The sequence below is a fragment of the Spea bombifrons genome, chromosome 2, assembly GCF_027358695.1.
Source record: "Spea bombifrons isolate aSpeBom1 chromosome 2, aSpeBom1.2.pri, whole genome shotgun sequence".
Taxonomy (NCBI): domain Eukaryota; kingdom Metazoa; phylum Chordata; class Amphibia; order Anura; family Pelobatidae; genus Spea; species Spea bombifrons.
Window position 1 is genome coordinate 23,342,524 of NC_071088.1, and position 15,371 is coordinate 23,357,894.

Below are 15,371 nucleotides of genomic sequence, written 5' to 3' on the forward strand. Positions count from 1 at the left end.
TCTTCACTGAGCTGGCGGAAAATATGGCTAACAGGTATTTAAAACATTAAGCTTCAGAGAACACAAGACATCAGTGGAAATCCTGAGAAAAACGGCCACAACTTCTTAAGGAGGCACTAGGCTGCTTATTACACGCGTTATTACATTACATGAGAGCCTGCGGGCTAACGAGGCCCTCACCTGATTCGTTGAAAATTGCAATTCTTAACACAAATAGTTACTTATACTGTGATATTATCCGAACTGCCTGTCACCCCGTAAGCATCATCAATGCTCTATATGTCTTGTGTTACAGATTACACCCGTGTCTTCATTTTAGGTTGGCTCCTTGCCTAAATTAGAGAGACCATTGAGTCTAAGGTGAGCCCTTCATAGCTGTCCATGAGGCCGGAAAGTCCATGGGCAATAGTGGCCATCGCAGGTGTCCTGGAAAGCATTGGCTACAGATGGACTTGGTGGTCCGCGTGCAGCGTGGCCAAGATTATGGTAAATAGGCTGTAAGAGCCACGGAAAGGGCAGAGAAAAGGCAACGTGCTTTTCAGGTGTGGTTTCTCAAAAATAAATAAATAAATAAATCTTGAAAACGAGGTACAAACATCTGTACAACATGGTGGGAAGGAAGAAAAAAAACCCTAAAAGCACTACAAATACCACAATTTCACACAAGTCTCTGCGTATGTTCTGATGCTAGGCCTATGTCAGTGTAGATTTTTAGTAATTTGCATCATTTCGCAACTCACCCACATTTCTGTCTTACACCTGGATTTTCATAGATTTTAAACTGATTTTGCAGCATATCGGCTTCGATAAAAATGATCATTTCATAATTTTCTCTCGGGTTAAAGAAAATCTAAATTTCACGAAGCTAAGGACCCTGAATCTTTCATTCTTGTTTTATGTTACAAAAATATTTAAAAAAAAACATAAGAAAACACTATAATATATTATTTTCAGGGCATTTTTTCACCTAAAAAAACCCAAACAACTTTATATCCCAGATTTCAGAACAAAGACCATCCCAGAGTCTACAACGGGAGGGGGAACAGGCTTAGATTGAAAACCTTACAAAGCATTAACATAACCAACACATTGCTTACCTCAGGAGTGTTTTTCTTGAATTCTCTACTTTGATCAATGAGTTTTTTCCTAGACTGTTCGCTTTCATCTTGTCTGTTTGCTAATACTGTTGCTGTGGTATCAAGTTCTCTCTGTAAGGAAATAATAAAATATAAGTTATCGTACAAAAAAAAATAAATTAAAGAATCAAGAAAGATAGGCGAGTAGAAAAGAATATAAAAAAATATAAAATTTTAAAAAGTAATAGACAAATCAGATATAATCATCATTTACCCCCCTGCTCATATAGTCTACACAACAGTATTATAACCCTAAAGTTCCAACATATACTATAGTGTTATACAAGACTCTTAGCTGACATTATGTATAAGCTCATATCCCTCATATCAAAATTAACACACAATGTATAAGCGGACGGACAAAACGCAGATGGATAAAAGAAGAGTCTTGGAATCTTGAGTGCCATTTGATGCATTTACAAAGTGGACAACGGTACATTTTGTGGCACTATTTTGTTTCCAGTTTTTAGTTGTTCGCACTATGCACAGGTAGGCACAGGAGATCACCGATATCTGGCCCAATTTAATCTATGCAAAAGTAGGGTTAAATAATCTAAAGGGTCATAAGCCATCTGTTTTGGGAGGAGGGGGGCGTACGTTGGAATACTTACATAAATAATAAAAAAAGACAATTCAATATAATTTAATGAAAATGCGTTTTTAATGCACCGGTAATACATTTCGTGTTAGAACCAGATTTAATATATTCAAGAAAAGAATACTAAAAAGTAGGCCAGTCAAGTAAAAAAAATAAAAAGTGACATATAAAAAAGTATAAATGTTTGTCGAATTTTAACAGTATTGCAACATTTTGAATCTTTGGGAATCCATACATATCATCTCCAATTTCTTTCTTTGCATCTATTTTTGGTTATAGAATACAGAGGTATATATGAAATACTTTGATCTGGCTCAGTAAGACCCCTAGTAAACCAAATAAAGCTTGGGGGATAACTGCTAAATCTTTCAGCCATTTTCTACACAGGATCTGGGCTCCGCACGCATGGATCGGGCAGCATATGGGATCAGATGAAGAGAAACGGATGACTACTTTTTGATCAATAGGATACTCAGGAAAAAGCTAATATCACCATGAATATGACACGTTATTCAATCCTTACACCAAGCACTGAAGAGTTAGCATCACCCCCAGTGGGGATCTAGCTGATCTACTAGACTTTGTTAAAGGACTTTAGTTGCCCACGCACACCCAAGATCTGCTTGTAACCTTTATTCCCTGTAGTCATTTCATTTTTAGATCTGACAACAAACGAATAAGAGTGCTTTGTGTTTTTTATGTTATTTTAACGAAGCCATCATTCTAAGTAAGGGAAAGGTTTGGTTCTCGGAGCGGTTAACCAGGCTGCTCCAGTGCTCAGGATCCAATTTCTATGTTCTAGTCTGCGAGTCTATTCACTAGAATCATTTAAAACAAGCACATAAACCATCTGTTTACTCAGGCTTTTGACTGGCATATGAATCTGCCAAGTACTTAATGACTGTCTGGAATTATTCACTCTATTACTCTTTTATCTTCAGCTCTACTGTACTCCGTCATATTCATTCTTGTGACTGTAATTGTAAAATGTCCCTCTACACAAGTCATTTCCTTCACAGTTGTCTTGCGGCTCGCCTCCGCACCTGCATTATAAGGTATACTCTGTAGCCTCTTCATGCGCAGGACCAGAGCTATGGTATAGGCGCTTAACGTGTAAGCTGATCATCTCAAAGCACCACTAACATGTGAACATAACAGGTATTTTTTTCTGTAAAAAATTTCGGACAGGCAGCTTCGATTTTGAAGCTACAATCTGCTTTTTCCAACCAAACTAAGCGCCGACGACTGATGTTCTCATCGAGCTCATCGTCCGAGGTACGGCAGCCATAAAATACTGTGTAGATGCGCCACATCTTCTGAAAATACAGCCTGGATCTAAATAGCCAAGGCTTTTGTTTATTCTAGAGAAGCTAAAGTTGTTTAAAGTTTAATAGAGATCCCCACACATCTCTAGAACTGGACAGTCTGACTGAAGTAGTAAAACTTTAAGAGGGTTACAGCATTTTCCCATAGATGACGTAAGTGCAAGCGGACAGGAGTAATCGACTAAATCACACACAAACCTAGATCAATTAAGATTATAAAATAAATACAAGTGAAAAGTTACAATTGTATGCCAAGAATCAAAGAAATATGCTATAAAACTGAACGAAGATTCGATTGCTTGGAATAGACAGAAAACACCTTATAAGTAGGTAGAAATCACGGAGCCGAGGTATAAAACATAGCTTTTGTTTCATCCGTGTAATCCGCAGTATGCAGAACGATCACACAGCCATGAATTGGATGGCTTATGGTTTGCATATCTTTCACGATTTCGTAGTATTATATCTCCTTCCTATAGGGAGTGCCAAGCGTCCCGCTGACAGCATCACACACAATCTCAATGTATTTAGTACACAGTGTTTCATTGTGATTATATACAGTTTTAATACTTAGTGTACTTAGCATTATGTACCAATATCTATGTAATTTAAATCATGCTTGTGATTGTATCTCAATCGACACATAATTTAAGTTACATACATGTGCCTGGTTCTGATCGGAGTATTTAACTCCACTGGAAGCCAAACCTACGAATAAGTCCGTGTGAGATGGATGAAGCGCGTTTTTTGGTTGCCTTTGTGATCATTTGACATATCTTGCATTATACAGATGAAATAAACGCTGTGTTTGTATACTTATAAAATTTACACTATATAGACAAAATTATTGGGACAGACCTCTTAATTATTAGTTTTAGATGTTCCAATCAGACCCATTGTCACAGGTGCATAAAATCAATCACCTAGCCCTGCAGTCTGCATTTACAAACATTTGTGAAAAAAGGATGCTGTCACGGTCAGGACTACTTGCCAAGCCGTGACTGTGTGGAGGGCGTGGGCATGAAGGGGTTAATAGCACCAGGCCTCTGGATTTACTAACTAGACCCCTTAACAAGGCATCAGTTATACCAAATTAACCCCCAAATCCTGCCTGTATCCCCCCAGGTAGTCTGCCACCACTCACGATTTTGATACCGGATTCGTGAGAAATCCGAATTAGAAACTTTATCTCTATATATATATATCAACCCACCCCGGGCAAACAACATATATATATATCCTGTAGAACTCAATAACAATACGGTAACGTGTTATCCTCTCTTAGGGTTTGTGGATATCGATACTAGAGCCCAAAGACAGACTTAGATTTTGAATATTTTAATAACAAAAAGACAAAGATTACACAGTGCCAGAATTACAAAAAACAAGACATACAAAAGAAAAATAAAACAGCAAACAGTTCTTAAAAACAATAGGACTTAAACACAGGACCCTCACTCACGAGTTTCTCCAATAAGTAGGCCTGTGGGAACTCCTCAAGTCCAGATGGTTTCTTATGATGTTGTTCCGATCAGAGTATATCATGGAGTTCTCCTTTGAGGTCGCTGCATTGTCCCTAAATCACACTTTTGCAAGCAAACGCCCCTCTGACCACATGACTGATTATATGACACCATCCCCAAGAATCGGGTCCCATCTTTGATGTGCCAATAAGTTATGGTGGGGTAAAGGTGATGGAAACCCCTCCACTTAAGATAGGAATGGAATTCCTATAACTAAGGATCCTTATCTGTTAGGCCATGAATCACCACAGGGGTCCTTTGGGAAGATGACACCTCTAGCCAGAACAGATACAGAGGGCATTCACAAAGAAACACATTAAAATCAACCTCAGATTAACTCATTGAATGCTTAAACAAAGAAACTAACCACCTCTGCTGGGTTACCATTCCATGCATCCACTACATTATATGAGTTAATCATGACAGATGCCACCTTTGCAATAAGTCTGTGAAGTTTGAGAAACGTCATCCCTGCTGGATGAGCCATCAACGGTCAACTGTAAGCGATATTATTGGAAAGTGGAAGCGTTTAGGAACTGCAGCAACTCCGCCAGGAAGTGGAAGACCACGTAATGTCCCAGAGCGGGGTCACCGAGTGCTGAGGCGCACGGGGCGAGCCAGGCCTTCTCATCCAACATCAGTGCCTGATCTCTCAAATACTCTACTGGATGAATGAAACGCTTCTTAGTGTATTTACTGTTACTTCCAAGGATTAAATCTTCATTTGCTTTACTATATACCACCATTACGGGCAGGTAAGGCGACCCACCATCAATGCAAGGCAGTTCAGTTGGATATTGGCTACTTTTCCCTTTTTCTTTCAATCCAAGAAATGTGCTACTCTAGGTGGATGGCTAACAACACCGTTGAGTAGTTCAAGGTTTCCACTGACTGCTGAACCTCAGCAAACAGAGTAATGATAACAAGTGGCAAACGCTCAAAACCAAATGTGTTTAAAAAAGATTTTACAGTTAAAAAAATGTATCAACATTAAGATCAAAAGGAACTTGTAACGGTTTTGCAAGCACCTGTTCCTCTTATCAAATGAGGTTCACAAACATATAAAGTATATTCAGAGTGAACACATGGCCACTAGGATTTATTTATTTATTTTAAGGTGAACTCCCACCATAATTTTCTTTTTTATGTCTTATGGTTGAATGCAATATTTATCTCAAAAAGTTACATAAGTAGTACAATACTTTATTATTATGTTTTACACAAGTACTTAGTTACCCATGATCCTCTACTATTTCGGAGCTAATTCTCATGACCTTGAAGCGCTTTAGATCAGGGAACAGCACCTGATTCCAGTATATTTGACACAGTAGGAGATGCAATCCCAAATTATTTATGCCGCTAATCATGTCAAACTGCCTCAAAAATACGAAACTGCATCAGTATTTGCAATTATACCCAGGTGTCGGGTATATCGCTTCAGATATCGGCTCAGGCTGGCACTGCCCTGTAGTGTCCAAAGCCAGGGAAAGGTGACATTCTACTGTAGTTGTGACACTCATGCAAAAAACTGTATGCACTTTTTTTCTGCTCCTCTCCTTCAAGTAACAATAACTTACTTAAATAAACCGGGGGGGGGGGGGTTCTACTTTAAATCTCTGCATACAGGAATACAGCATACCCACTCCTAGATGAGTAAGTGCTCAGTTTGCCGGGGTTTGCTGGAAGCAAGCAGGGCAGGTGGCCCACATTTTTAAAACTTGCGATGCTAGCATTGCTAGCTACCTGGGACAGCAGGACAGTGCCCAAAAATCATAACTACCCCCCCTCAAAAAAAAAACAGCTCTGTACCTGTTTTCTGTACGGCTAGTCTAATTGAGCCAACCTTGCTCCACAGCTAATCTTATCAGCGCATACTGCAAACTCCTGCCTCCCCAGGACAAGTGCTAATAATGATTTTACTAAGTGCTCTTCTGAAGGGAGGGAGGGCGGCCGCTGGAACTGCGTTGCCAGATTCCAGTCTCCGTGCAGAGATGAACCCCGTGCCAGATCATCAGAATTCCAATCACATGTGTTTAGGCAGCATGGCAACAAACTGCAGTTCGCCCACCACGGGTGCACGCCGTTGCTGAATTTTATTACAAGATCCCGATGCCAAAACCTGTGGTCTGCAGGAAGCTAGTGCTATCTAGTAATGGAAGCTTAGAAAAAGCTATCAAGGTTTTAAATATATTTTAATTCATCTTTTTTTTTTTAAGATTTGTTTTGTCACGCTTATTGTGCTTTTTGGTGGAGACCTTAATTTAGAGTCGTGACATGTTTGCTTTCCTTACACTTTTTGACTTCTCCTTTTTCCGTGGTGTGGGAGGATCTAAGACGCAGACCTGAAGGCAGACTACTACTGACAACAGTTGTGTGTTTGCTTCCTGTCAAAACGGACATCCTGTTCAGCTCCAATTACTGCCAACTTGGCACAGATCACCAGGACTCTAGTTCCACGTCAAGATTTATTAGCACAATGCAAGCTTCCAGGTAGCTTGGTGAGAACAGAAAACAATTTAAGACCTTTTCATAAAAGTAGTAACCTCACACCCCTTCTTAGATTGATGAAACATTCCTTTTTTTCCTGTATAATCTTCCCTGAATAAATACTCTAGTCCCCCAGGACGTTTAGATATTATATATAATGTTCAGTATTTGCCAACTGCCTTGCATTTCTCAGGACCTCTATTTCTCGACCTCTTCCTTACAGTGAAACACAGATGCTAAAATTCTACTCATGAACACACGTGAACACCATACACGTATACACACACACACTAACACTATATGCATACGCACACATGCTAGTGTCATACAGTAACAAACACCAACGCTACACATCCACTCGCGCACACACACACTGTTTAACACTACACATATATAAGATTACGCACTAACGTTATGGACACACACACTAAATGTGGCACTATACACTGATACTATGGTACACACACAAAAAAACACCCACAGATGCTACATACTATACACACACTGACTAGCACTATAGATATACATACCGGCCCAGACACTACAGTATACATACACACACTGCTTCCCCCGACTCCATCCCCCCTCTCACCTTGTGGAGCCACTGCCTATTTTCTACTATCATGAATCTGGCACCCTTTGCTTCCCGGCAGGGGCATGGTGAGGAGAGGCACCCAGCAGGGTCACGTTATGTGCATATTATAAGAGAGCAGCAGCAGACCTAAGAACTGGCTTGTTTACTATGGGTATGTTTATAAAAATATGTAATGACAGTATACACCGGATATAGTTGTACAGAAGGCTACAGATGGCACCAACTGCCCAGGAAAGCTGTAAGTGTAAAAGCTTCTACCACCCTTTCAAAAATCACAAATGCACTCAAGCGTAAATAACTAAAAGATCCAAAGAATATAAAGGCCTCTGAAAGAAGATTTATAAGCTTATAAGATTTATTTAAGTTGTGATTGGAGAGTGAGAGTGATGGTGTCCATCAGGAGAGGCATGCCATGATAGGCAATAGGTGGCCATTCTGCATGTGCCAACCCCCACTGAATAACATGCAGGCTGCAGGTGCTTCTCTGATTGTTCACCCTTCCCAATAGGATAACATGCAAGGACTACATGATTTGTGGCCTTCCCCAAGAGAGGGAGTCCCCCCCTTATTAATGGTTCCTTAATACCCCTGTCCATTTTTTGTTTCAAATCTTTAATTTGTTGCCTGTTTATTTCCTCCCCATTGTCCTGCATTATCCCAATAAACCATTGCTCCCTTAGCTCCACTCAGTACTAGCATTTGTCTGCTTTATTGTGTAGGAATAGCTGATATTAAGTCCCTACAAATGAGTTATGTTTTCGTCTCCCCTACTTCTTAGAATGTGACTATTTGCATTCACGAAGACTTTTTCATCTCAGGGTTCTTCATAGGATCACTTCTAAAGTACCTGAGAAGGAGATCAGCAAAAGCCAGGGATCTCGGTTACAGACCCCTGCCTAAATTGACAATATTATAATTATTCAAACTTTTTTTTTTCTTTTGCCATCAAGCGAGGAACACATTGTACATGCTATGTGATTTACTAAAAATACAAGCGTCTCAAACATGTTGCATTACAAAAGTAAATCTGTAAGTGCATGTAAAGCTGACAGAAAGGTTAAAGGATTAAAACACAACGATGTCCACAGCAGCTGCAAGATTCAAAAATACTTTACAGTGCCTTCCAATACAGCACACAGATTTGGCACTCCACCAGATTACCCACATGTTAAGTGGATACCCCGTTTGCCAACACTCATTGCTCGCTTTCGGTCCAAATGGTGCATCCATTTGGCTCTCATTTAATGGCTGGTAGATTAGCCATTTGTTCAGAATGCTGCAATTCTACCATACAGATAGGTGGGTATTGCAAAAACGTATAAGCGTAAAAGGGAAAAATAAAACAAACCAAAAAAAAAAACCACTATAAATACACACATATATTCTCAGAAAATAAGTACATCTGATTTATAACAATAAGAAAAAATAGTTTGTTTTACAAATGTACACAATAGTATTTATTTATTTATTTATTTTTTAAGCATCAATGGCACGCATTAAACATTTGTGATTCTTGTTCTTTGAGGCATTTTTAAGGTTAGTGATTGTAAAGCACTGGTATAGAAATTCACAAATCACAATTCTGGTGTAAAAGTGCAAATTAATGGATTGTTCCTCTGCTCAATATTCACTTTATAACAGAAATTAGCACTAGAGAATATTATTTCCTCTACACATTGAACACACAGTATACGACTATTCCTAGACAACATTTTCCTTCAAAGTTTATCATTACACTTTATAGCTAGCATGTATATAAATCAAGCTTATGTCTGCAGATTTATTTTTTCACACTATACAGAAAAAATGTTTATATATTTAATAAAAAAAAAAAACAAAAAAAAAAAAACAACCCTTCAAGAAGTTTAAGGAAAATACACCCAAAATAATTATATTTGGCAGTTTAAGCAGCAATGATTTATTAGGGATAACAAGTAACTGAATGTCCTATACCATGGGGGAATAATGCTAAAGTCAGAAAATGCAGCAATTACAAGTGGTCTAGAGCAAGAGAGAAAAATATCTACATGAAGAGATCCCCAGACGGAAAAATACTTTAAAGGCAGAAAATGTTGGGGGGGAAAGCTTTGTAAACTGTGGTGCAATTGGTGGTGTCAGCATCAAGCATCCCTAAAATATTCCAGTCTGTCTTATGGAAAATTCAGTCCTGTTCACACTATCCCTTGACATCCGTATCTGGATCAAAGGGCACTGAGGGAATCTCTGATGGAATTCATGCTTGTTTTTGGGTAAATATGGGTATATGTAGTTTTAAAGCGAATGCATGGTGATGTCCATCTAGTAAGGATTCACTGCACGCAAAACGGAGCATTGATTATTCACTTTTTGGATTTAGAAAAAAAAATAGAATTTATTCCGATTTAAATTCTCCCCTTGCTGCCTTTACTACAGCTATTAACATATAAACTTTGTGCACATGCTCAGAACCTCTACTTAATATATTGAAGCAGCAGCCAATCACATGTATGCTAGCAAAACATATGTTCAGATCCCCATGCATGTGATTGGTTGCCACTACTCATTGCCTTCAATAGAAGCTTAGCTTACATTAACTAGAACACAAATTCGGTAAAGATGATACCTTTATTGGCTCACCGACGTATAATGGATCGCAGGCTTTTGAGACTACCTCGGTCTCTTCTTCAGGCTTATTAATGATCAATATGCATTTTTTTATTTTGAAATCTTTATTTTCCTCTTTTTTCTTTACAAAATAAAGATTATACATATGTAATCTTCTGTATACAACATATCTTAAGACAACACATCAACAGACGTAACATACATAAAACGGTAAAGAACGTACAACATATATCCGGTAAGGCAGATCCCATGTTCATGCTTTCTAACTGCTAAGTTTGTTTTAATATTTGTATCTTATTCCCTATTGCACAACTTTACAGACTCCATATTTGATTTTATTATTTTCTTAATGTTCTCTTATATGTGCCTCCAACCTGCCTTGATCAATATGCATTTAACATGAAAACAGGGCTGGTGTGCTCCCTCGACAAAGAGGAATAGCCACGAAAATCCTGGAACACGAGGTTAAGACAGTTGTTCCCATGACGTTGGTTATAATAAATATGTATTGCTTACTCTGCACTTTTTTAAGACATGTTTATTGAATGTACTAAATCAACGCGTATGATTTGGAAAAAGTGAGAGATCAGTTGCTATTCTGTTACATCAAGACTAAATAATTACATACACATATATAAAACTGATATCTGAGTGTTTAATTCCTTTCTTTTTTAACGAGCATCCATCTCATTTACAACACAAAACAACAAAGCATAAAAGGAATTAAAATCCAATTTCGTTTCGACGCTGGAAAATATCCAGTAAAAACTGGTTTGTACATGGGAACATGGTGTCAGACTAAAAGCAGAATCAGTTTGTCTGACTTGTGGTTTTTGACAACATTCAACGTCTCTTGGCTTGATACACAGCAATTAGTGCTTGTCAGTTGAATCATGTGTTAAGATCATCGAGGCATTTTTTTAATTATAGTAAGCAGAACGGAAAGTAAACGTGAGCTCCTGTAACTTTAAATCTACACAACAGACCCCAGTTTAATCAAGCTTGTTACTACAAGTGACGGGCCTGCGTTAATACCAACACTTTTATCGTGCTATGCTTAATGTATCAAATCCATAAACTGCGCAACAGAAAGGTCTATTATCACTATAAATCCACATACACCTCAGATCATAACACTCTAGTATCTGTAATTATTATAGTACATACTTAATATTTTTTTCAACCTTCTTTTAAATGCATTTTATATCCCTCTACGTGCATAGCACTGCCCAGACCGTCATTCGCAGATCATCCTATTTATGTCAATTATGGTCACTTTCCTGTCACTGATTGGCTTGTTCAAGCAGCCAATCACTGGCAAGAATCTGACGGTGGAGGAGAATGGCAGCAGCAAGGCTGTTGGAAAGAAGATTAAAAATGGTAGAAAGTTTACTACAACACAAGCTACATGCTGGCAACATCCGGAAGTGTCAGAATTACACATTTATTTAAAGGAAAATCATTATACATATATAAACCAGCGTCGTTTAATTGGAGCTGCAAAGGTTTTCCCAGTAATGCCACTTATAAGCGCGAACCATAAAGTTAATTTGGTTAAAGGATTTGAGAGTGAATCACGTTCATGTTACGGCACTGATGTTACAAGAACTAAATCAGGAATTATAAGGTAAAGACGGATTGCTTCGTTAAGATATGATTAAGTAAAAATCATTTTATTGGTGTAAGAGTTTCGGCAGGTCTCTGCAAGAATTCATTAAATGTTATTATACATCGTTCAGAAGAAAGAAATTTCTTTGTAAAGTGACAGAGACGCTTGTAAAAATATAACTGCAATTGTGAGAAGGGAAACAAGGACAACAATTGAGTTCCTAATCATGTCACAACTGGAAAACATGATCCTTTTACGCAAAGAGGTCTAACGCGCACTTAAAACGAGCAAAGCCGCATTCGTTCCCGGCTGGGTGTATAGCACGTGCTCCCAATGCGGTCTCCAAAACCAAAAGGTTTAACGACTAAAGTTGATGGGGGGAAAACAGAAGTGGGCCATGAAGCTGGAATGAGGGACTTGTATCCATATCCCTGAAAACAGCAACATCAAGAAGTGATCCAACAATGACTTTTCCATTAAACATTCAATACAAGGTTCCTCTTCTGTACGATCCACGCAAATTCACGTACCACACGCACACACACACACACACACAGAGCACTTTGTATTCTATTTTCCCAGTCATAGGCAGCGTACCAACTATAAGAACAGCGAGTAGCATCACAACATGACGCCGATACCCACATTTATACCCACCGCTGTTTGATAAAAACACTGCCATTTACCAAATTGTTTATCACATAGTATCCCTTCTAAAACATGTCATTCACTCTAAAGCATGTTTGCAGCTTTTTGGAAAACCTATCCCAAAAAAGCCGGATTCTACTTTCAATTACAATCATTCTAGACTAGGGATGGCACTATGAAGCTTTGTTTCTGAAGCTTCTCGTGTGAATGTTCAGTTATTATTATTATTACATTATTTGTAAAGATGGAATTTGCTTTTAAGAAAGCATGAATTGCTGCAGACTGCTGAGCAGCTTATGATATCAATTCCAAATCAAATGCACAAGGCTGTGAAATGGAAGAGCAAGACAATTCTAATATTTAAAAGAACTCATAACTTCATTTTATATGTCTATTAAAAAATCTATTTCTAATTGTCTAAATACAAAGGGAGCACAAAACAAGGAACTAATTAGTCTCTGAATGGATAGTATTGTATTTCTCATAGTAATTTAGGTTGAAAAAAAAAAAGACCCATCAAGTTCAACTCTTCTACCTATCCTTCTGGCTTAGGACCTAAAAAAGGCGGCAAAAAAAAAATCGTTAGCCCATGTACGGGCTGTGTTGTTAAGGGGTTAACCAATCTGACTCCTCCTTGGACCAAGAAGACCTAAAATATCAATTTTATTCTATTATTTATACCCCTGTATATTCTGCAATCATAAAAAGCTATCCAGACCCTGATTGGAGGCATCCATTGTATTTGATAGCATCACCTCTTGGCAGTGAATTCCGTATCTTTATTGTCCTTCCTGTAAAGAATCCCTTTCTTTGTCGTCTACGAAATCTCCACTCTTCCAGTCTCAGAGGATGACCTCTTGTCCTTTGTACATTTCTGTTAATGAACAGGTCACTGGAGAACTATTTATATTGGTCCTGCGTATATTTTTACAATGTTATGAATACACCTCCCCCCCATTTCAGTCTCTTTCCCAATCCCCTTACTAACAGCCCTCCTTTGCACTAATTCTATAATCTCCTTTTTAAAGGACCAGTGTCCAGAATTACACCGTATATTCAAGGTAAGGTCTTAGGATTGACTTACAAAGAAGCAAGATGATATTCTCCTCCCATGAATCAATACCCCATTTTATACACGCCGATATCTTATCGCCTAGTCTGTTTTATACGATAATTCCTAAAATCACTCATTGGTAGTTTTTCCCAGGGATATAACATTTAAGGTATATGTTGCATCATTATTTTTCTCAATGCATAACTTTACATTTGTCTGTATTGAATCTCATTTGCTACTTGCCTGCCCAATCCCAGACTGTCTAAATCTACCTGCAAAGAAACATCAATTCTTATTTTGTTAACCAGTAATACCTAAGCCTATATTACCAGAGAGCTACTGCTGCAGGCTGTACCGTTATAAACAGTAAGATTATTAAAGTATTATTACTTATAAAATAATGCATTATACAGGGCCAGCTCATCTCTGCATGCTAGAGAAATTATGGTGTTAAACATACTAAAATTGTAATGGACTTAAAATGATTTCTAAAATCACTTCAAAGAGCGAGTGCAGCCTTAACACTCCAGAGTGTGCCAAATGAACTGCTTATTGTATGTAATGTGTTAAGAGGATATGTGGTATACGTGGTATATGTATCCCCAGACTAAGGGTATAAGCCAGGGCTTGACAAACCCCAGGTGCCAGGTCGCCATGGCAACAACAGTTCCTGGCACCTAGGGTTTTGCAGGGGAGCATACAAAAGTACAATGTGCACCTTAGTGGCAGTTTAAGGTATAAAAACAAAATATAAGGTATGATTTAAAGGAGAACTCCTGCACTTATTATGCATTATTAAGTGTTAGTATGGGGGGGGCACCTAGAAACAAACCAAATTTGACAAACCCCGGTAAAAGCAATTTGCTGCATGAAAATTCCGAATTAAAATGTCCAAAATATTTTTGGAACATATACGTTGAAAAGGAAGCTCCAGACGTTTGCTTTCAGTCTCTTTCTTACCCTGCCCTCTTTCTCACACACGGTGTCCTTGAAGAAGGATAAATACAGATTTCTAAAAAAAGATTGCTTGCAAACACTTCTAAAACAAAGACTAACAAAACTGATAAAAGTTTCCACTGGAAACTTCATGACCCTTCGCTGTAGAGGAGAGAAAATAAACCCAAGCAGAAGGTTCACATAAAAAGCAAGTGTCTGATAAAAGCCTTTGTTTTATACGGTTTGAATTTCTTACCCTAATTCAGCAAATTACGTGAAAGTTTATTTTCTTAATACTGGAATATGAAATAGAACAAAGACGAATTTACTGCACAGATTACCCGGCACTGCCAGGATTGGGAAGGAATGTTCCAAAATCATAAGAAAGCAGGGGGGGGTGAGGAAAAGTAATAAAGGGACACAAGGTATATATTTTGAGAAAGCGCAAGCCTTTTATTTTATAACTTTCATGGTGTAGCAAGCATTTAATGTTACTCTGTATTTATTCCAAACCTTATGTAAGTGGACTTCCCCAACCTTACAAATTATACGTTTCTAAATGTCTTTACTTTGAGGACAAATTCTACACATTTGCAAGACTAATTACTCCTGTGCCTGGAAACCTTTGATTTAATTAAAAGTACTTTACTGCCACTAACTGACAACATAAACACCCAATCAGTGGCACAAAAAATAAATTGGATCATGGAGGGGGGGGGGGATTTCCACCCATTATAGAAGAAGACATTTTAAAGTGTTCAGAGTACTTTAATATCCATTCTTCTGTAGGAGTGGTGTCAGGGACATTAATAGGTGGTCCATTAAACAGCGTACTTATGAAGGAAGCTAGTCAATG

The 15,371-nt window shown here is 38.2% G+C and overlaps 1 protein-coding gene across 2 annotated transcripts in view; it reads right to left on the reverse strand.

The window, feature by feature from the left end:
• The window catches only part of CUX1 (cut like homeobox 1), a 166,036-nt gene that overhangs the window by 137,807 nt on the left and 12,858 nt on the right, over window positions 1–15,371 (reverse strand). For both annotated transcript variants that reach the window (XM_053457146.1, XM_053457145.1), the window contains exon 2: window positions 1,098–1,208. In XM_053457146.1, coding sequence (XP_053313121.1) covers window positions 1,098–1,208 — 111 coding nt within the window. The remainder of the gene's footprint in view (window positions 1–1,097; window positions 1,209–15,371) is intronic.